This window comes from Xyrauchen texanus, chromosome 10, assembly GCF_025860055.1.
Source record: "Xyrauchen texanus isolate HMW12.3.18 chromosome 10, RBS_HiC_50CHRs, whole genome shotgun sequence".
NCBI lineage: Eukaryota > Metazoa > Chordata > Actinopteri > Cypriniformes > Catostomidae > Xyrauchen > Xyrauchen texanus.
This window is the reverse complement of record NC_068285.1, coordinates 21,783,112-21,805,356: the sequence shown is the minus strand read 5'-3', so window position 1 is coordinate 21,805,356 and position 22,245 is coordinate 21,783,112. Positions and strand designations below refer to the sequence as shown.

At 39.0% G+C, this 22,245-nt stretch overlaps 1 protein-coding gene across 2 annotated transcripts in view; it reads right to left on the bottom strand.

The window, feature by feature from the left end:
• The window catches only part of LOC127650894 (nuclear pore complex protein Nup153-like), a 22,344-nt gene extending 1,931 nt beyond the window's left edge, over window positions 1–20,413 (bottom strand). The window contains exons 1-20 of one of the 2 annotated variants that reach the window (XM_052136535.1): window positions 20,306–20,413; window positions 14,998–15,214; window positions 12,964–13,248; window positions 12,632–12,756; window positions 9,812–9,940; window positions 9,543–9,659; window positions 9,300–9,344; window positions 9,142–9,195; window positions 8,263–8,403; window positions 7,927–7,970; window positions 7,672–7,792; window positions 7,410–7,559; window positions 7,179–7,280; window positions 7,013–7,094; window positions 6,831–6,926; window positions 5,844–6,434; window positions 5,179–5,376; window positions 4,147–5,052; window positions 3,621–3,953; window positions 3,191–3,454 (exon numbers count right to left, since the gene is read on the bottom strand). In XM_052136535.1, the coding sequence (XP_051992495.1) occupies window positions 3,191–3,454; window positions 3,621–3,953; window positions 4,147–5,052; window positions 5,179–5,376; window positions 5,844–6,434; window positions 6,831–6,926; window positions 7,013–7,094; window positions 7,179–7,280; window positions 7,410–7,559; window positions 7,672–7,792; window positions 7,927–7,970; window positions 8,263–8,403; window positions 9,142–9,195; window positions 9,300–9,344; window positions 9,543–9,659; window positions 9,812–9,940; window positions 12,632–12,756; window positions 12,964–13,248; window positions 14,998–15,214; window positions 20,306–20,383 (4,078 nt within the window). In that variant the 5' untranslated portion in view covers window positions 20,384–20,413. The remainder of the gene's footprint in view (window positions 1–3,190; window positions 3,455–3,620; window positions 3,954–4,146; window positions 5,053–5,178; window positions 5,377–5,843; window positions 6,435–6,830; window positions 6,927–7,012; window positions 7,095–7,178; window positions 7,281–7,409; window positions 7,560–7,671; window positions 7,793–7,926; window positions 7,971–8,262; window positions 8,404–9,141; window positions 9,196–9,299; window positions 9,345–9,542; window positions 9,660–9,811; window positions 9,941–12,631; window positions 12,757–12,963; window positions 13,249–14,997; window positions 15,215–20,305) is intronic. The other variant, XM_052136536.1, reaches the window with a different exon arrangement.
• Between the last annotated feature and the right edge of the window lie 1,832 nt (window positions 20,414–22,245).

Genomic DNA, 22,245 nt, shown 5'->3' with positions numbered 1-22,245 from the left:
TATTGGATATCATGATGGATAGAGAAGTTTTGCAATTGTACCAATATTCTCATGCACAGAATCTTTTTTTTTTTTTAAATTCACAATTTTTTTGGAGGGGGGAACTTAGATTGACCACTATCCAAAGCAACTCAGAGATGACGAATAGTATCATAGCATTAGGTCTAAAAAGTACACTCTTAGCCCTTTTACACAAAATGGATGGTTCTCATGCAGAGCCTGTGCTCCACTGTTCACGGCCGGGGCAATCTGGAACCTTTTGGAAACTGGCCACGCTTTTTCCTCTGAAAGAACTGAACAATGACGTAATGGCCTATATAGTTTCACGTGGCTACCTCATCTGCCTACAAACATACGTGGCGCATCACAGCATTTGTATACAGCTTTTAATCTTGTTTTTGATGAGATATTTAAAAAGGTGCAGTATGTAAAATTCAGAAACACTTATCAATGACACCCGTGGCCGTTAAGTGAACTAAAGCCAGTTGCATGAAAATCAGTCTACAGGCTTTACTAAGCAACCTAGGAAGTCCTGATTTTATAAAAGTTGCGATACAAGCCGTACCACATTGGCAAAAACAATTTATTACATGAAAATTGTTACATATTGAACCTTTAAACAAAGAGTAATGCAATCAAACAATTACATCGCTCAAGATTTTCAGAGGTGACATCTATGCTAAAGACAACAGGTAATGTAATTACAATATTTTGTATGAACTATGGCTTAACTTGCTAAGTTCTGTAAACTGTAACAGTGGAATCATTAACAACATTGGTGCAGCGATGGTTGTGGATTTTTGCCATAACATATAATTTTAGGGATGTCCCGATCAGCTTTTTTGGCCCCCGATACTTCAATATCTGCAGATACAGTGTCCCGATCCGATACTTGTATTTGCCTAGATAAGAGCTGCAGAGTCTTTTCTGTTTTTTTGTTTTGTTTGTTTACAAAAATATTTACGTAAACAAAGTAACTAAAAGATGTCTTCAGCTTAATGCATATAACTTAGTGCAGCTAGCATTTTTATAAAACTCACATATAAAATGAACTTCTACTTAGAATGGTGTAATAGCTTATTTTAACTTTAATATAAAAGGTAAAAAAATTATTCACAAATCCACGGAGTTCTGTATGGATGAATAGAAATATTACATATGGTGTAAACAGCTCGACTTGAAGTCATAAAAAAAAATTATATAAAAACTCATTCAAAATTTCGCAATTCCACTTAAGTGGCGTAAACATTTACCCTTGAACAGGCCCAAGTTCAACAATAATGAAACTGTTATTAATAATTCTGTTGTCAATATCAAGTGTCACAAATGCCATTGTGACATACTGACAACCAGTAAAAACATCACACGCAAAGATACATTCAAAAATAAGAAACAATATATTCATAACAAGCTCTAAAACTCAAATCACTAATTATTAAGCAAATGCATGAAGATGCTGTGTCGTTATTGAAGTTATATTTATTAGTAGTATTGTGACCAACATTTATCTGATTTAAATAAGGATGAGTGACTGATGATGAGATATTGAGAGCACGTCTTTGAGTGGCACAGAGAGCACTCATGTTAAAGAGAGTAATGCTAAAAGTGCTCATGATTGCTCAAAACAGTCTATATCTTTCAACACAACGTCTGATTATCACAACGCATGTCATATATTTGCATGTTTATTTGTCGTTTAAAAATGTTAGCAGCCTCACTATCCTCTTCCTGTTCACTGTGCAACGAGTCCAAATAACTACCGTAACAACTCTGATATCCATCTCAATTACATCATGTCTGAAAGTTTAAATTTGTGAATGCTTTGAATTGCCAACAACTCACCCTACATAGGCCATTCTGTCATGCTTCAAAGGCTGAGAAAGCACTCATTTATTAGAGCAGTGTATGTGTGATTGCCTGCATGCTGCAAAAAAAGATTGGCCCTAAATATAGGCACAATCAGCCAATCACGGATATAAGACTAATTGCAGCCGATTTTGATCGGCGGGCAATCGATCGGGACATCTCTATATAATATTATGTTTTAGTCTTGGGAATCCCACCGCTTTAATTGACAGATAGCCACGATCTACCGAACTTAGCGAGTAGCTGGTCAAAAATCACCTTTCAGAACAGATCACACAAAATAAGATGAAACCAGTGTATGGAAAGCTAACAACGTTGGCTAATTTAATTTCTTACTGAGATCAGCTGCAGAGTACAGCAGCATTTTGTTTACCTCGAGTGTGATTGACTGAATTCAACGCCCCGGTTAGATTGCAGGCTGGTTGGTGTCCTCGTCAAAAAAAATGTGATGCTTTTGTTTAGATCCTTGCACTCTCTTAGGTGTTTTTTCAATTTGTTTGAACTCAACTGTCCAATTGCACCCGACATGCATCATTTCGTGCTTCATCTTCTCATACACTATTTTTTACCCTGTTTATCTCAGATCTCCGTAAAGATCATATCGCAAGTAGAGTGCTCTTTTTATTTTTTATTGTTATAGGGCAAAGTACTCTTTGCTGCAGACGGTTGCAACTGTTTGGGAAAACTTGAGATGAAACTTTATACCGCCCTTCGCCCCATGACGTAATCGGTTCCTGCATGGAGACCAGCACGTTTTTGGGGCCAGTGTCGAACCAGGTTTTCAGCCCCGGAACGGCCTTTTCTGTGGTGGAAACGCACAGAACAGTTCGAGAATTCACACCAGCCCAGGAATCCACCCCCGAACCATGTTGTGGAAAAGGGCTATAATTGACTTCTTTCACCAAAACTCGCACTCAGAACAAGTAAAGAATATAGTTCTGCTAAGCACCAGTGTCTAAAGCAGATAAAGGAGAAACAAGTAGCTTTAAAAAAAAATATGCAATATTAGAATATGGCAACATTATCGTAACATGACCATCTAACAATGTATCATCATATGGTCAGGTTCCTGTTGATTCCCATCCCATAACAACCTTAAAAGCCATCTTCTAAATTTGAACTGTTAGAAACATTAACCGGTTAACTGAATTATTTTGGTAATGTACTATGCAAACTCTGCTTATGTAAATCACAATTAAAGCATCACACAAGTTTCTAAAGGTTAGTGCAAGTAAAGGATCAACATTGGTACGTCTATAGAGATTCTCGGTAAGAGCCCAAAAAATTCTCTTTATTTCAAGACAATAAGGGCAGGGACACTAACCTCGGCCAGTGGAGGCAGCAGCAGGTACAAACGTAGGTGTAGGGTTGGCTTGCTGGCCAAATACAGGGGCAGAACTGGGCTTGGCTCTGAAGGTAGTGGCTGGGGAGGCTGTGGTTGGAAATGAAGGTGCTGCTAACCCAAACGCAGGAGCGCTGCTCTGAGACATTCCCTGTCCAAAGATGGGGGTTTGCCCAGTGCCAAAACCAGATGAGGGTGTGGTAGAACTGAAGACAAATGGGGAAGGGTTGGCAGAGGAAGCAGGAGCTGAAAGAGACAAAAAGTACCATAAAACAGAAGTCATTGTGATTCATTCATTCATTCATTCATATATATATAAAAAATGTGAACATTCTTTTTTTATGACATCCGTTTGTTAACTCAAAGCTCAGAAGCTTTTAAGACAGAATGGGATATTTGGTGGTAAACTAACCGGCAGAGGCTGGCGTGGAGGACGCAGCAGCACCAAAGGTGAAAGCAGGGGCAGCAGAGTTTGAGCCTGTGCCGAATTGGAAAGGTTGTGTTGGGGTAGGTGCAGCAGAAGGTGCTAGCTGGCTGTCCTGCTGCAGTCCAAACACAAAAGACTTTGCTGGGGCAGGTTCAGAGGAGGAATTTTGACCAAATATAAAGGTACTCGTTGGAGCAGAGGTGGGGACCAGGGAAGAAGTAGTGGGGGTGCCAAAAAGGCTGGGGGTGGAGCTGGAGGAAGCAGGGGTGCTTGAAGAGTTGGCCATGAAGCCAAAAGTTGGTTTTGGAGCAGACGTGTCTGGAAAGTACATAAGAGTCAAACTTAGCAACTAAAAGTGAATGGTGAATAACATAAACATACTTCCTAACATCTTAATGTGTGTTACATAAGACTGTTATATGGTTTTGAAACAACATTTGGGTGATAAAATCACAACTCCTGGGTACACTAGCCCTTTAAGAAAAAGAACTAAACACCTGGTCTTGCTTACCTGCCACACTCGGTCCAAAACCAAATGATGGCTTTGGGGGTTCTGTTGATTCAGCAGGTTTACCAAATGCAAATGTAGACTTGGGAAGATCTTTTGGAGGGTCCAGCTTGCTGAAAGAGAAGCCCAAGGATGCCGTTGATTTCTCAGCGTCCTTGGCAGAACTGAATAAGAACGCAACCGAGGGCATGGAGGCATCTTTTTTTTCTTCTGGTTTTCCAAAGGTGAAGGGAGACGTCCCCCGTGTTGGCTCTTTAGCTGCTGGTTCCCCAAACTTTGGGGCAGATGGAGAAGATTCAGTTACTTTGCCAAAATCAGGGATGGTGTTTACTGCTGCTGTTGTTGTTGTGGTGGTGGTGGTTGAAACAGTTTCTGAGGGAGCAGGAGCATCATCCTTCTTTGCCTTGGACTCAGGCACTGAGAAACTAAATGATGAATTGGAACTTATTTTCTCATTAGGTTTAGCTCCAAATAAACATCCGGAGTTTTCAGAGCCAATAGTGATTCCACCACTGCCACCAAATTTAAATCCTGCACTAGAATTCTGAGACTCAGCCACCTTCTCTTCATTTGTAGATGCAGGAGTTGTGGTCAAAGAACTACCAAAATTAAAGCCCCCTGTTGAACTTGTGCTTGCTGCTGTGGTTTCTGAGGAGGTACTAACAAGTTTGATGCCACCAGAAGAGGTATCGGAGGAAGAGCCTCCAAATTTGAAGGATCCCGAATTTGAGGTGGAGTCACCAGAGGACCCCAATCCAAATTTAAATCCTCCTGCATTGGAAGAAGAATCTGAAAAAGTGCCCCCAAATTTTAGTCCAGCAGAGGTTGAGTCCATAGAGTCGGTACCAAACTTGAAACCACACGAGCTTGAGTCTGTACAGTTGGACTGAATGCCAAAAGAACTAATACCTGAAACACAGCAGGAATACAGGTCATCAACATGTTATAAGGTACAATTGCAATAGTTCTCTAAAGCTGAACCTTGCACAAAAAGCCTGAAATGATTTCTGGAAATATAAATGCAATGCACTTTACCTTTGGATTCTACTTTAGCTCCTGGTTTTGCTGACTGGCAGGCCACACACTTCTGGTCCTCTGCCTTATTCTGAACACAGCACACCTCACATTCCCAGCTCCCTTCAGGTTTCTTGAACTTGTCTCCGAATCCTAACAAAGGTGCAGCAGTGCTTGCAGGTGCAGAGGCAGGAGTCGGGGCCGGTGTGGCTACAGCTCCTGTAATACCACAAACACTAGCCATTTCAGAATCAACAATTATTAGCATTAGTAACTTTGTGTCCTATATCAGATAATCAGGCCAGATAATACTAGGACTCTACCCCTCTCCCTTTCTACTCTGAACTCAGATTATCCGCATGGTCAAAATTACTAAACAGTTTGTTGTTTTCAGCTGTATATTCTAACATTTTATTGTCAAATTTCCCAAGCATGTACATTCCAGATAGGAAATTCAGTGTGAAACAAGCAAAAGAGTATAGATGAAAAAAAAAAATTAAAAACAAAAGACATAACATTAACAATAATAATAATTAGGGCTTGAAAATGAATGCGTTAATTTCTGCAATTCATATTTTTTGCTTGGAAATGTATGCAGTATCCATTTTTCAAGCAATAGAAGGATGTTTGACACATTGTGTTTTTCCTCCGAATCCCCCCAAAAAACACCAACACTGGAAACTTACCTGGTTTAGGGGTCTGACAGGCAACACAGTTAACATCCTGCGCCTTGTTTTGAACACAGCACACATCACAATCCCAAGCCCCCTCTGGTTTATTAAATTTGTCCCCAAACCCTAACAGTCCAGTTGCTGTAGAAGTGGTGCTCACAGTGGTTATAGAGTAGGCTGAAGGGGCAGCAGAGAGCTTGGATGAGGTCTCAGAGGGAGCCGGTAGAGTCAGGCTTGATTTCACTCCAGTCCCAGGTTTGGCTGTGTCACAAGCTACGCATTTAACCACTTCTGGTTTGTTGCTAACCAGACATGTGTCACATTCCCAGCTACCAGCTGGAGGGGCAAAGACAGAACTGATGCTTGCAGAGGTCTTAGCAGGTTTACTGTCCAATTTAGAGTCTGTAATAGTTTGTGGTGCGAGACAAGCCACACATTTATTGTCTGAGAACTTGTTCTGCAAAAGGCAAGTGCCGCAGCTCCATGATCCTGCAGGAGGTCTAAATTTATCACCAAAACTATAAAGAGGAGCAGAGGTTGTACTCCGCGTCAATGATGCAGTCTGTAAGGGTTTGTTAGCTGAGCTCTGAGTAGGGGACGAAAATCCTACAGAATAGAAAAAGCAAACACATGCAAAAGAAACATGTTTTCATGGCAAATCCTTTCAAACCTTACATTTTCAATGCATTAAAGGGACAGTTTACCGAAAAATGAAAATTGACTTCAGTTACTCACACTCATGTCATTTCAAACCCATATGACTTTCTTCTGTGGAACACAAATGAGATGTCAGGCAGAATGTTTGTATGGAGGGGGAAAAAAATTGCAATGAAAGTGAATGGTGACCGAGGCTAACATTCTGCCTAACATCTCTTTTTGTGTTCCACTAAAGTGAGCTAAAATGTTTGGAACTCCATCAGAGGAATACATGACAATTTTCATTTTTGGGTGAACCATTCCGTTAACAAACAAGATTTAAATGAAAAGAAGAGTAAGTCTTACCAGGTCCCTTCAGTAGATCCAGCACACTGCCCTGTTTTAAGACTTTTGCAGGTTTGAAGGTTTCTTCCAACTCCTTTTCACTGGCAGCTGATCTTACTGCAAAACATGGAGGAAAGAAATGAGGCGGATTCTATAAACTGACATCAAATTAGAACTCATCTGCTTGGCAAAACAAGCCATACCTAGCTCTACTGTTTGGGTGAGATTTCCGTTGGAGAAAGAGAGTCCTGTTTTCATGGTGGGAGCACTGAAGGTGAATCCAGACTGTATAAGGGAAAAAATTATAATTCTATTGATGCTTGTTTTGTGTTAAATGTGTAAGGCACAAAATGAACTGAGGAGACTTACTGATGGAGAAAAAGATGGAGGACTGGTAGCTGTTGCCTTGACAAAAGGTGATGAAAATGTGAAGGGGACAGATGGGGGTGAGGATGGGACAGATGCTGGTTCCTGATTAACAAAAACTTTTTTTTAGAAATACTTTCCTATACATTTTATGCAAAATTTTGTTCAACATATTTGCTCCATAAGGACCTCAGTCCGTTTGCTGAGAAGACACTTGAAACAGTCAATACCTACCTTGTTTACAGCAGGACCATTAGAGACCGCTGTAAGTGGTGTTGTGCTGGAGGTCAGGGAGGAAGTGGGAGGAGGAGGGGAGAAACTAAAGGAGGGCAATGTGAAATTACTGGGGAGTGAGGCTGGTGGCAAGTCTGGTTCTTCAGCAACCTGAAAGAAGAACAGCCTATGTGTGAACAGCAGCACCAGACTATTGTGACGGACCACACCAGATTCAAATTTTCAAAGTTCTGTCCAAAGTGTTTGATGCACAGTCTCTGACCTCATCATCAAGTCTTTTGGTAGAAGGTCTTGCAGTCCTTTCTCTCTTCATCTTGCCCCCTCCTGAACTAGAGCTGCTGGCCGCTGGGGTGCTGGACAAGGGATAGGACAAAATGCTTGTGCTGGGGACACAGGAGTTTAGGAGATGATGGCACAATTTACAAAGATTATGGAGGCAAGAAAATAAACAATGTGTGATTATCTTCTCTTTTAGGCTATCAGAAATAACTCAAAACAACCATGAAAAAATTCTTACCTGGGAGGGATCTTATCTGAAATTGGAGGGGATTGTCTTGCAGGCTGCAAAAGAGAAAAGTCCTTTAGCTCACTGTTGCGGTGAAGAGCGTAAATTACTGATGTGTTTGCTATAATTCACTTTATTTTTTGCACTTTAAAAGTATTGCGTGAATAGAATTAATTTAAATTCTGTTTTGAAGGTGTTGTGTATTTTTTATAAACCAATTTAAACGCATACTAAAAGTACTCCATTTATTTAATTAAAAGGGGAGCATCAAAAATGATCTGCTTTCTGCTCTTTGAAGTAGGTGTTTTAAATGTATACAGTGTACAATGTGTTAAATATTGTACTCACATTCTCTCTGTTGGCTTTTTCGCAGACTCTGTTAACTCCACCTGGGGTGAGTGATGGTCTGAAGGACATCGAACGGTTACCAGACACTGCAGTAGCTGCTGGGACCACCAGCTTCTGCACAGGAGGGACTGATGACTCCAGCTGCAAGTAAATGGAGCAACATCTCAATTAATAAAACAAATACTTTCCCCCAAACTTCTTGTAGAATTTGCAATAACCCTTATTTTGAATTTTGGCAGCTTTTGTTTAGACCTCACACATTCCCTGTGCTCCTCTTGCCATCCAACGGGTTTTTGGAAAGTTATTGTTGAGTTTTACTGTATTAGTTTGCATTTGACCTAGTGCCATACAGGTATAGTGCCATAAATATTTGGTTTAAAATATTGGGTTTTTCCTAGAACTACATATCTATATGCATATCTAAAACAACCTCTGAATCCTACCAGTGTTACAATGTTAACTCGTGGATTTTGTAAATACAAGCATCTATTTACTCTGATGTGTAAGAGCGCAAACTTGAACATGCTCACAGCTCAGGATATTTTGGAATAGGTACATCTGTCACAAATGGTTATATAGACTTTAGGCTGCTGGTGCTTGATGAATGAGGATATTGTTTGGGATAAGAGGCCAGCTGCCACAGTTGTTAACAATCAGCACAAGCAAAAATTAATGTTGCCAATTTTACAAGACATAGATTTAAAAGCATCAACAACCACAAGGAACTACTCTAGATACGCTATGCATCTGTGATCTCTCTTTTTAAAATAAAGAACAGGCCCTTCTACTCCTTTTAACGGGCACTCAGTGGCATTAATCTTTATTGGCTGTGGTAGTGTTCAGATTTTAAGACACACTTTTTTTTAAAGATACACTTACCTTTTTCCTCTTCAACTGGAAATGTGAAATGTCAAGGTCTGTTTGATTCAGTGACTGAAAGATAAAACAATGAACTTTCAAAAACTGTAGTGACTTGAAAAGAACTCAATTGAAGACAACTTGACATTGTTGCAATGTAAAACTGATATTGCACTTACTGTTGACAAAGGTGAAGAAACTGTAGAAGGAATTCTTTTTGCATCCTGAAAAGTTAACAATAACATGTTAATAAAGTATATTATTTTTGCCAAAATCTAATGCCAATTTTCATTCAGTTAGCATTGATTTGACAGGAACAGAAAAGTTTTTTTTTCCAACTGCCATTTTATTCAATTTTCCAACCAACAGGCTGAGTATTACAATTTGGAATCTAGATAAGTGACCACAGTCTGTGTACTCACAGCAAGAGGACTGGACATGCGTTCCAGCGACTGAAGGATGCGTCTAGCTGTAGCACTGGTTACTCCGCAAGGTTGAGTTCCAGCTGGCTTTGCCTTTATCTGTCTCCTAACAGGAGGCTGAGGAACCAAAGACCAGAATGCTGCATCAGTCAAAAGAGGGACTGAAACCAACAAGCATTTCGCCCGATAATGTAACAAACAATATATTTTGCAAAGTAATGCATATTTATTCACATTTCAGAGTTTAACACTGACATGATTGTGCAGACCTGGTAAGGGGTAGCAGGACGTGTACGAGCTGTTCTGATCGCAGCAGCTCCTCCATATGTGGTCTTCCCTGGGTAGAAGGGCGAATTCCCCAACTGACTGGAGTTCAGAACTGAACTATTTAACACTGACTACAAGAGAGCACAGGTATAAAACAATCTTTATTTCTGTTCTCCATTAGTGTAGAGGTGACATTGCAAAATCTGTATATTCCTTACCTTAAAGGAACACCTTCATCATCAAATTAAGTATAGAATACTTTGGTGTATCGATATGTGCCGATTACACTGTGCTCAAATTTTGGAATAATTTGCATGTACAAGTGATGAATGAAAATAATCCATCACCTCTGCCCTGGCATGAGCTAACAAGAGAAAATACAATGCATTAAGTATTCAGACCCCTTCATTTTTTCCCCCTTGTTTTTTTCTTGCAGCCTCATGCCAAAAAGCTTTAATAATTTTTTCCACTTCAAATCTACACTCAAGCAAAAAAAATGGATTTTTGATAACTTTGCATACTGTATTTATTAAAAAGAAAAAAAAATTACTATCACGCAGACATAAGTATTTAGACACTTAACGCAGTACTCAGTTGAAGTACCTTTGGAAGCAATGATCGACTCAAGTCGGTATAATGTGACAAGCTTTGCACATCTGGATTTGGGGATTTTCCAACATTTTTCTCTGCAGATCCTCTCAAGCTCTGTCAGGTTAGGTGGGGACCACTTGTGGACAGCCACTTTCAGGTCTCTCCAGAGATGTTTGATTGGGTTCAAGTCTGGGCTCTGGCTGGTCCACTCAAGGACATTCACAGAGTTGTCCCTAAGCCACTCTTGCGTTGCCTTGGCAGTGTAATTAATGAGTCATTGTCCTGTTGGAAGGTGAATCTTTGGCCCAGTTTGAGGTCCCGAGCGCTCTGGACCAGGCATTCATTAAGGATATTGCTGTATTTTGCTGCGTTCAGCTTTCCTTCAAACCTGACCAGTCCTCAAGTCCCTACCGCTGAAAAACACCCCCACAGCATGATGCTACCATGCTTCCCCGTTGGGATAGTATTGAACAGGTGATGAGCGGTGCCTGGTTTTCTCCAGACATGACACTTGGAATTGAGGACAAACAGTTCAATGTTCGTTTCAACAGACCAGAGAATTTTGTTTCTCACAGTCTGAGAGTCCTTGATGTTTTTGTTTGCTAATTCCAAGCAGGCTTTCATGTGACTTGCACTGAGGAGAGGCTTCCATCTGGCCACCCTGCCATAAAGCCCAGATTGGTGGAGTGTTGCAGTGATGGCTGAAACTTCAAGTTTCTCTTATTTCCACACATGATCTCTGGAGCTCAAACGGAGTGGCTCGGTCACCTCTCTTACCAAGCCCTTCTCCCCTGATTGCTCAGTTTGTTGATTTAAGAATTATAGAGTCCACTGTGCTCTTGGGATGCTTCAATGCAGCCAATTATTTTTTTTTTTTTTTGTAGCCTTTCCCAGATCACAATCCTGTCCTGTCTGTTCCTTTGACCTTGTGAATTGATTTTGCTCTGATAAGCATTTTCAGCTGTGATACCTTATAGACATGTGTTTGCCTTTCCAAATAATGTCCAATCAATTGAATTTGCCACAGGTGGACTCCAGTCAAAGTGTAGAAACATCTCAAATATGATCCAGAGAAATGGGATGCACCTGAGCTAAATTTCAAGTGTCATAGCAAAAGGGTCTGAATACTTGTCAATGTGATGTTTAAGTTTTTTATTTTTAATAAATCTGCAGTTATCAAAAATCTGTTTTGCGCTTTGCAATTATGGGGTATGGAGTGTAGATTGATGTGAAACAAAAAATATTTAAACCATTTTAGATGCAACCAAAAGTGTGGGAAAAAAGGGCTGCAGAATATGAAGGGCTGCAGAATAAATCAAAATTAAGTCTAAATCACGATATGACCGTGTGATTATTAAACTGCAAAGGGCTGCGATTTAAAAGAAGTGCACGCACGCTGCTTTCTTTTAACGTTTGTGTGCTGCTCTGTCCTATCTGTATTAGCGCATCAATACAGTGTTTTCACAGCGGTTGTGTGTTCCACAACTCAGATGTGCTCCGTGTTCGGTTCCATATGCTGGAGTGCACTGAGTGAGCTGTATTAAAAGAGCTCCAGATTCACTTTCCAAATTCCAAATATGTTTGGGTGTTAGAATAAATAAATATATAAATACAAATAATATACCGCATGGCACTGGGTCTTTGTAGACAGAGGAGATTTTACAATGAGAAGCACATTATTCAGTTGATAAGGATGTTAACTCGTATCCAAAAGGTCTTCATACACCCAATATAAAAGCTTGACGATTAAGAGCTCCATGGTTTAACTGGATCGCATAGCAATGTCTATTGCAAGTAAATATTTCTATTACAGAAATATATTACTATTGTATAATAATAAAAATAATGAACACTATATTATTGTAACATTTTATTTAAGTTTACTGGGTTCCAAAACATAATGATAAATAGTGGGCTGACAGCCCATCACATATTGGACAAAAACACATCCCAGTGAACAGCTAAAACATGAATAAGATGACGGTTTTAATTATTTCTGGCTAAAATGAAAAAGGTTAGTTTGATGGGGGGGGGTTTTACGAGAGGACTTGTGTGCACCATTAAAGAGAACCTAAAGTCTTGTTATTGCTGGCAGAAAATGGGCAAAACATTAAAACAATTTGGTCAAAAGGAATTACTCACAAATTTTTAGATTTTCATATTGCGAAAAAAAATAAACACAATCTGATTTTTTTACTGTCCAAATTGTGCAACACTAACACAACACTTACTGATGAGGAAGTGCCGAAGACTGACAGGTTGAAGGCTGGTTTCTTGATGCCAGACTGTAATCCAGAGTGGGTGCGTTCCATCTCTGGTGACCAGAGGAGTGGCACAGTCTTTGACGTGGGCACATCTGTAAAAAGATTAAGCTCTGATCATAGTTCTATCTACACCTTTTGTAAAACTAAGTCTCTAATCTGATTATATTAAGAAAATATATTCAAGCTATTGTGTCAATGTAGTGTTTTTAAGTGGCCCTTGCCCAGAATTTATTGGCTTATAAGTCTGACAAGATGCAATGCTATAATCAATTGCTTGTGCAATAAACACTGCTGCTTACCTTTATCAGATGCACGTGATGAAAAGCCACTGGTGGTAGAGATGTTGTCATCCTCATGCTGAGAGCTGGAATCCTTGATCTCCTTCACCAGGGAAAAGTTGGAGGTTAGAGCGAAAGGGCTTCCCGAAAAGGGTGCTGTAGATGTGGAAGGCTGTGAGAAAAGGAAACTTGATCCCTCTAGTGCAGGAGAGCCATCAAGAGAGGGGAATTGAAGATTGGTGCGATTGAGTGGGGGCCTTGACAGAGCATCATGGAAGTTCAGTGATGCCCTGCTTGTAGATTGTTCTAAAAATTAATTCAACAAATGATTACATTCCGATAACAGAACTTGTTTCCCTTTGCATCATCACGTCATAGTGGCAAAGTTTTCACTGCATGCTGAGAGTAAAAGTTGACCATTTCTGTATAATGTGTGTCCAAAGACGAGTCCATTTGTCATTGAGTCATGTCTCTTAATACCCTTACTGTTCTCTACAGTATTTATGAAAAACAACAAAGAAACATTTAACTCTAATCTTAAATACTGTAGCAAGGATGCTGTAAGCCATTCGACCAAACCAATCACTTGATGCTAGTCTTAGAGATGCAGAACAAGTGCTAAAACGACACTGTCTCTAAGTAAATACGTGTAAATAGTACATTTAAACAACAAACATGTTACACAATATACACTCACCAAGCACATTATATATTCAATAAAATACATGCAATTTCTAGATGTAATACATGGAATTTGTATATATTTTTTAAAAGTAAAATTGAGACCAAAATAATGAAACTAATGATATTATTATAATTTAATAAAACATATTCTTGAAAATGGGCACCTTAACATTTATACATAAAGGCATATTCATTCAAAGAACAGCATGTCTGAAAGTATACATTTACGAATGCTTAGTTATTTGCCAATAACTCATGATTTTGTGATTTTGTACAGCAATAAAAAAAAAAAAAAAAGAGAGAGAGATCTGCCCTGAAGCTAGGCATGATCTGCCGATGGCCAATCACAGATTTAAGATGAAGATTGGCCAATTTAGATCAGCACACCCCTAGCCATTTCATCTATTGAGTGTGCATTTTGTATTTGGTCTAGAAAATAATATTCTTTAGCTAACTTCAGTCTCTATTGGTGGTAGTAGTAGTAATAGCAAATCCTTAATGCCTCTAAAGGGCATTAGCATGATTGAGTTAACGAAATCTCTAGGTCACTCACAGATGCCACACAAACGGAGCTCCTCACAGAAAGTGCACATTAGGGCTGGGCGATCGGATGATGTTATAGGATACCAACGATATCTTACAAAGATCCCAATCGCAAATTCATACCATTCCGTTTCTTTTTCTACTACAGAGGGTTGAAATCAGGAGAATATCAGTAACAAAATAAGAGGCAGCCTAAACATTGGAGCGAGTGCATTATTGAGGATGGTTGCATGTTCCATTTTCCCTGGTTTTAGTCTGCCAATACACAAACAACACGACCCATGACTTGAAAAGAAACCAAAGAGAAAAATGCAGAGTGCTTTTCCATCAAGAGTGCTTGTGTATGCCACCAGACACACACACACACAGAACAGTAAAAGTTCCCTGCCTAGATAAAAAAATATATTTATTGATAAAATATTCTATATTATATGAAAATTGTACATGAGAAAATATTAATATGTTTGGATTTTTAATGTGCAAGTAATCTACTTTTCCCAGACAAAAAAAAAAAAACTAGTTAAACCATTGTAATAATATCATGAAGATACTCTAAATGAGTTGCCACGTACTGAAGCCATCCCACCAGCATGGTTCATTACAGTTAGCTAACTGTGCTCAGAATTCCAGGCTGAGAACGGTTTTTAAAAGTGCCGAATCGCATTCACGTGGAAATGCTACTGTAACCATTCCGTACCATGCTTAAACACGGCCCAATGATGGATAAGGGGCTATAGATGCCCATGTGTACAGCAGACTGAGAGGAAGCTCATGACGTTTTGGAATAGAGCTTGTGTGCATCTGCAGGACAGCATGTCCACAACATACCTGTGTTACTTGTGCTAGGCTCTGGAGAGTCTCGTCCATCTGGGTGTGGGGCACCATCATCATTGCCATTGGGGGGAGGAGCCACATTGTTCCGCTCCACCCTGACTGCAGCTTCTTCACCCTCTGCAACTTCTCCATTTTTGAAGTATTTCTGCAGCCAGGAGGGGACTATGCTTTTCACTGTATCCGTCACTCGACTGATCAGGCCTGGCTGCTGCTGGACAGAAAGAACATAATTCGCATATAAAACAGAGATACAAAAAAGCACCACAGCAAACATAGAGAACCTTTAATTCATGAACAATGCAGATCTGATATAAGCTTCGGCAGTACAAATGCAGGATTAACCTCCTCAGTAGAATCACTGGAGGACAACCTGGTTTAAATTTAATTAAGCTATATTACCTAATTGGTGGTGCCAAGTATTGAGCAAATTTAAATGCCCTTTGTGCTAACAAATATGGCTGGATCAAATCACTTGAGGAGTGCCATACATTTTCCAAGCAATAAGAATGATGATTTTCATCTGCAGCCCAAAAAAATCCCACAGATTTACTTTCAAGGAGGGATCCAAACATGGACCAACTCAAAGCAAACCTTTGGCACTGTGGGGTGAAAGCAGTGAACAGTTGACAGACTGAAAACTTTAAGCTCTCCAAACTCAAGACTAGAATGGGTTTCCCAATAACCATATTCATGCACCCTCAACTTATCTAACCAAGCATGCAATGGCCACCAATACCTACGAAAAGATAACATCCTAAACGTCAACAAACTACTTAACAAAAGGAATTGTGTCCCCATTTAATATACTGTGGATGCAGTTTGGTCATTAAAGCAAGAGAGTGCAGGGATCTGAGAGCTTCAGTTGTCATCTAAAAGGGTCCCTGGGAACCAAACCACTGTGCAAGCATTATGGCACTTTTCCACTGCACGTTACGGTTCGACTCGCCTCAACTCTACTCGCTTCACTTTTCTGAGCTTACATTTCCATTGCAATTTAGTGCCACCTCAACGAGGGTGGGATTAGAAGATGATCGTCATAGTTGCGCCACCTCTACTGCTGTGACATCATCTTAAAAATGACACAAACTGACCAAAACAATAACACAACCGCTAGCTGTTAGCTACTAGCTCATTGTGCTTTTACACAAGTGTAACAGTTGATTTGGCCTGGTTGTTTTACAAGCAAGCTTTCCAGTAGCTGGTCAACTAAATAAAGTGAAGCTTTCAACCAGCGTATAGAGTTAACCTACCATCCTCCATCCCGGACCACAACAACATCGTGGCTGAGTCCAAGGCACTCTCCCTCCCATTGCTCACCAGTCTAGATAGCATTCGTTTGGTCGAACCACTCCCACTTTTTCTTGATGGTTCTGTAGTCACTTTTACGTTTTTTTTGTTTTACTTCTCCCTACACTGTTGGTAGGTCCGGTGGTAGCCGTGTGCGGCCAACAGCTGATACACTTCCTGAGAGACTTTTTTGTTTCATTCGTCACTAACGAGTGGACCCTCTGCACCTCATTTATTGACCACAGCGTTGTTTTGCGCACAGCCATTTCTTATTTCACAATTGGAAAGTCACGTGAACAAATGATGCTGCCATCGCTGTTACTAAAACTAGCGGGTTGATGTCGCGTGCTGGAAATCCAGTGACGCTGGTTGTGACGATTCTCCCTGACCAATCCATGATCTGCAGGATTTTGACATCACATTTAGTATCGGCTTGCTTGGAACCTCGACCGAGGTGGTACTAAAAAAAGTATCAGGTACCAGGTGCTATCCACAGTGGAAACACCCAAAAAAGCGAGCAGAGTCGTAGTGAAGCAGTGCGTAGTTGTTCAAGACAACTAGGAAATGCTAAACGCATGTACATGCTACGCCAGCTGTGTGCATGGCTGTGTCCTCCAGCATGAGCTTAATGTTGCAACATAAGTTACTTCCTGACAACAGTACACACATGGTGTGATCCAAGGTCAGCATGGCTAATTGAAACTACTAGAAATCTTAAGAAAAGGAGTTTCTTTGTGTGCAGGAACGTACTGCTTCAAAAACATGCACTTAAGTCAAAATGCAGACCGTCCTTCCTCACAGTTCTCCAGCCTGACGTCATCTAATCTAGTCAACAAACCTGAAAGCATGTCTCTCAGCACAGAGACAGCAGAGCTTCACTAAACATGCTGATTAATCTGTAATGTGCATTGTTAGTGCAATTCATTGTGTAACGGTGCTATTGAACAGAGAAACATGGTATGGTGATGCATAAATGGACAAATCAACCAAAACGGGCATACCACGAGACCACAAATACGGCATATTGTATAACAGCAGCGATCATATAGTTATAAAATCCAAGTGTAGGGCTGCACAATTATCCAACAAATCAAGGTTAAAATAACAGCTGCCACAATTAACCCTTCGCTAATCTCCGCCCCTATTGGTTACAATCACTCGCTCTTGATAAGCTTTTCATTCTATGGGAAGTTCTGCATGGGAGATTGGAGTAAACAGCTTTTTGGCAAAATATTCTCAAACGGAACCGATTTTCTTACGTGAGCTGGAATGAAAATGGCATTTAAAAGCATATTTATCTGATGTTTGTTTTTAAAGAAACTGTTAAATTACATAGTAATTTGATTGAAAACTGTGGAGACCATGAATCAGAATAAAACTATATCAGGTAAACTATTATCACAGTATCGCTAAATTGAAAAGAGAAAAGATAATTTGATGGCGAGTACACAACTGAAAACAGTGAACAGAGCTGCTTACATCTCACAACACACTCACTATGATACTGCAAATGCTTTATTTACTATTGCATTTACCAATACCTGAATCAATACATACATTAATTCACATGTCCTCCTGGTTTACTTGATTGTTGATAAACCCATTAAGATGTTATTAGCTTTAATTTAACTTGGACCAAATCTAGGTGTCCTTGCTGATATTATACAAGTTAATTTGGGTATGAGAGCTGACACAGTTTAATCCTTACCGGGCTATTCAAATAATTTACGATAAAAAATAAATAAATAGGAAAAACACTGCGTGTATCCTCTCTAGGTAGGTACCTCATGTCACTATTACAAGGGACCCAGCAATATCAAACATTTTTTTTTTAGATAATTTCTATATAATTTAGTTTAAAACTACTCAAATGTACATTCTCATTGACTCTTGTTGGAAAAAAGCAAATCGCTTGTCAGAGAAATTACAGAAACCAACAGCTGCAAAGACAGGATTGGTCAGAAATGCTTGAAGGTTGGGGCTTAGAGAAGGGTTAATTCACTAATCGTAAAAAGTGTACGTTATAGACACCCCTACAGGTATATTTAATAGTCCATTTAACATGTTTTTGCAACGGTTGAGCATTGTGATCAGACCAATGCGTTGCTCACTTCGGTGTGAATTATTTGAATAACAGTTGTGTTTTCAAGCTTCTAAGAGAATGTGAAAACTTCAGGCACTGTCTTCATTTACTGATTAAAAAAAAACATTTCTAAAAAAGTAACTCAGAAACCGTTCTAGGCTTGTTTTGGATGTGTAGCCTACATAAAGTATATGGCATCCAGTTTATCCCCACAATTAAGTATTTCAATGTAAATTGTATAAAACAAAATGAATCGCAATCACTAAATCAAAGGAAATAGGAATAGAGTAGGAATGTTTAAACCAGAACAAACTTAAATACCAACGATTAAAAGCTAATATAATGTAGACCAATATAAAGTATTCCTATATATTAGTCTACATTATATTAGCTTTTAATCGTTGGTATTTAAGTTTGTTCTGGTTTAAACATTCCTACTGTATTCCTATATATTAGTCTACATTAGTCTTTCCGTATATTAATCTCAGTAACATTTAACTTCATTTGTTCTCAACTCTTGACGTTACCGATATTGAAATCAGAACAGACTAACAGGCAAAAGTTGTGCAATACATGTATGGAAAGTCTAGCCTTTCAAAGAAACATTTTCATTCGATGTATGTGGGCTCAACATTGAATATGACACATTCTGCCATTGTTGATGGCTCTAAAGCAAACTGTTAGAAACAATAATGTTTGTTGATTACAAATAATGAATGCTGTAATTCTCTAGTGTACTTAATTTGCCTACAACGTAGAACCTCTTTGCATATCATGCAAGATACAAAGATTGATTTTCATATTCTGGTTCATACAATGCTAGATATAAAAGCAACACATAACTCTTGATTTATTTCGGTTGAAAATGATTACTAGTTTCTAATAAAACAAAGAAATTGTTTGTCTGTACACTGATCATCCTAACACATAAATCCATGAACCTGAGTTAATCACTGCATCATCTAACCATCCATAAACAAAGCAGCATGTTAGTGCAGGGTTTCCCCTGTGTGTGTGTGTGGCAAGTTTAGCTATACTCGTGAGGACCACATTTTTTAAAATGTCCACAAGCAAAATAGGCTGAAAAATCAGCTAAATTATGTTTATCTAATTAAGTTTACAGGTTTCTGTGAGGGCTAGGTGAAGAATATATCTTTAGCCTGTTATAAAATACATGAAAGTCTATGAGATGTCCTCACAAGTATAGTAACACCAACATGTGAGAGCGTGTTGTACAGATCCCACTGAAAACACGCCACAGCACGCAAACACGCCATCCCATCCCGCCTTTCTTCAGCGGACCATGAAGGCAAACCCGCCGCATTAAATGCCGGCACTTTCCTGCTCTGTCAAAGCATGTTAACAACAGGCTGGACTCTTCCAGTGTACATTAAATCAAATAAAAGACATCAAACAAATGATACGGAGTAAAATGCGAGAAAATATTGACAAGAATGCTCTAAAGCTCATGTTACCCTCAAGGGAGCTTGAGCTTTAGGAGCACAAACATGTTCCATTTAGAGGTAAACAAAGTTAAATGTTGTTAAAGTGCTCTTATGTTTATCAAATTAAGATAAATTATGTTTGACGCCGGCGAGAGCAACAGCTAACGGCTAACGACACCGGTTTCAAACAAGCGCGCAAGCAGCTGCGAGTGAGAAGCAAAAAAAAAACTTTCGAATTCTACAACTATGACGTGACATTTCACAAATTTTCTTTCACTTAATTGCTATGACTCTTCAGTCAAATGAGTTGGCGGTATTGTGGTAACAGTGAAGGGACCGTGTGCTGGAAGAGCGTTAACAGGCCTGAAACAGGCCGCAAAACGTCTCCATTTCATAAAAACATTAACAGCCGCCAATGCGCCGCCCCGCTTTGAAATATAGAGCTCTAAAATCTATATTGTAGTGACTGGGTTTTCGTTTTATTTACCTGTTTGCCCTTGGCGTATGGTTTTGAAGCGATGTGATATCTTCTTGATCTGATTTTCCCTCCTCCTGTCGCCGCCATGGCTAACTAGATTGAGTCTGCTCAGTAGCGCTTCGCCGGATGGAGCTCCGCTGTCACACGCTGCCTTCCAATATACCATCAGCCAGTGCGGAGCCGGCGTAGTGGGAAATGTAGTTCGGAAGGGAATCAAAACGCTCGTACAGACAATCTTGGCTAAATAAAATAGAACTTGTTGATGTTTGAAAGTCAGTTTCAAATATTAAGTGGGCTAAGTTGTCACAATGGAAATTGCCTTTTAAAGGCTTATTATAATGGTTTCAGACCAATTCAATCAATAAAACCATTATAAAGCACAAAAACATTTATGAAACAAAATGTAAAAGATAACATACAAACATATCAAACCACTGTTTTGGCCGACTCATATTGTAATTATTAAATAAAAAATAGTTTTTTATTACAAATAATAATACATCAGTATATATTCGATATTATTACAAATCATTGAATATTTATTTTGCCCAGCAGCTTATTTAAAGGGATTGTTCTCTCATAATTTTCTCACCCTCATGCCATCCCAGATATGTATGACATAAAGGCAACATAAAAGTAATTCATATGACTCCAGTGGTTTAATCCATGTCTTCGGAAGCAAAGTAATAGGTGTGGGTTAGAAACAGATCAATATTTATATCCTTTTTAACTATAAATCTCATTTTCACTTCCACATTCTTCTTTTGTTTTTTGATGATTCACCTTCTTCGCGCATATCACCACTACTGGTTGGGGCTGGTCAAAGTTGGAGATTCATAGTAAAAAAGGACTTACATATTGGTCGGTTTCTCACCCACACCTAACACTTCTGAAGACATGGATTTAACAACTGGAGTCGTATGGATTACTTGTATGCTGCCTTTATGTGCTTTTTGGAGCCTCGATGTTCTGGTTACCATTCACTTGCATTGAATGGACCTACAGAGCTGAAATATTCTTCTAAAAATCTTAATTTTAAGTAACACAAATCTGTGTAAATGAGAGAGTTTTCATTTTTTGGTGAACTGTCCATTTAAAGGCCTACTTTATTCAAGAATGTACTAGTACAGGCTAACTTCCACTTTCCTTAATCAAATAAACAATTTTGGGGTGTTGGTTAAACTAATTGGCTACATTACAATGGCATATGACCTTGACTTGATTTGTTTGTCTTAAAATATGGAAGGTTTTGTTGCATTGATTTGTAAGAGTAATTGAATTATATAAAACAACCTATTAGACATGCCCTAAAGTCCCTAAAGGTAAGACATTGTAGCATTATAGGTTGTTTGAACAACCGATACATGACCTATATTATCACTGCCTTGGGCTTGTGCTTCTGTTATCTTGAGAATGCCAACAGTCTTGTATTGCTGTTGATCACTGATTTACTTTCCATGGAATGACTGAGTACTACAGTATAAGAACACTTTAATTACTGTGGAAATAATACATCTACTTATTTTAACATCTTTTATTTTTCGCTTTGGGATTTTCCTCTTTTCACTGGAGCCTGCTCTAAAAAGCCAGCTTCTTTGAAAAGCTTGTTTAAAATTGCCATATGATTTCTAAAATAATTCTGATATTCCTAAACTGAGACTTCCACACACACACACACACACACACACAAAAAAAAACTATTTGAAGATTTACACATTTCAATTTCATAGCAAAATTCCATCCGTTGAATCATTAATAATGATGATAATAATAAAAAAACTTAATATTTGATGTTTTAGTAATTTAATTAGCAGAACATTAACAATGCATTTTAATGGAATTTATTTATGAAACTGAAATTAGTTAAACTGAAAAACTGCCAAAAATATTTTTTGAGAGCAACACAAATCGTTAAAATAATAAGACACAAAGAATCTTCATTAGGAAAC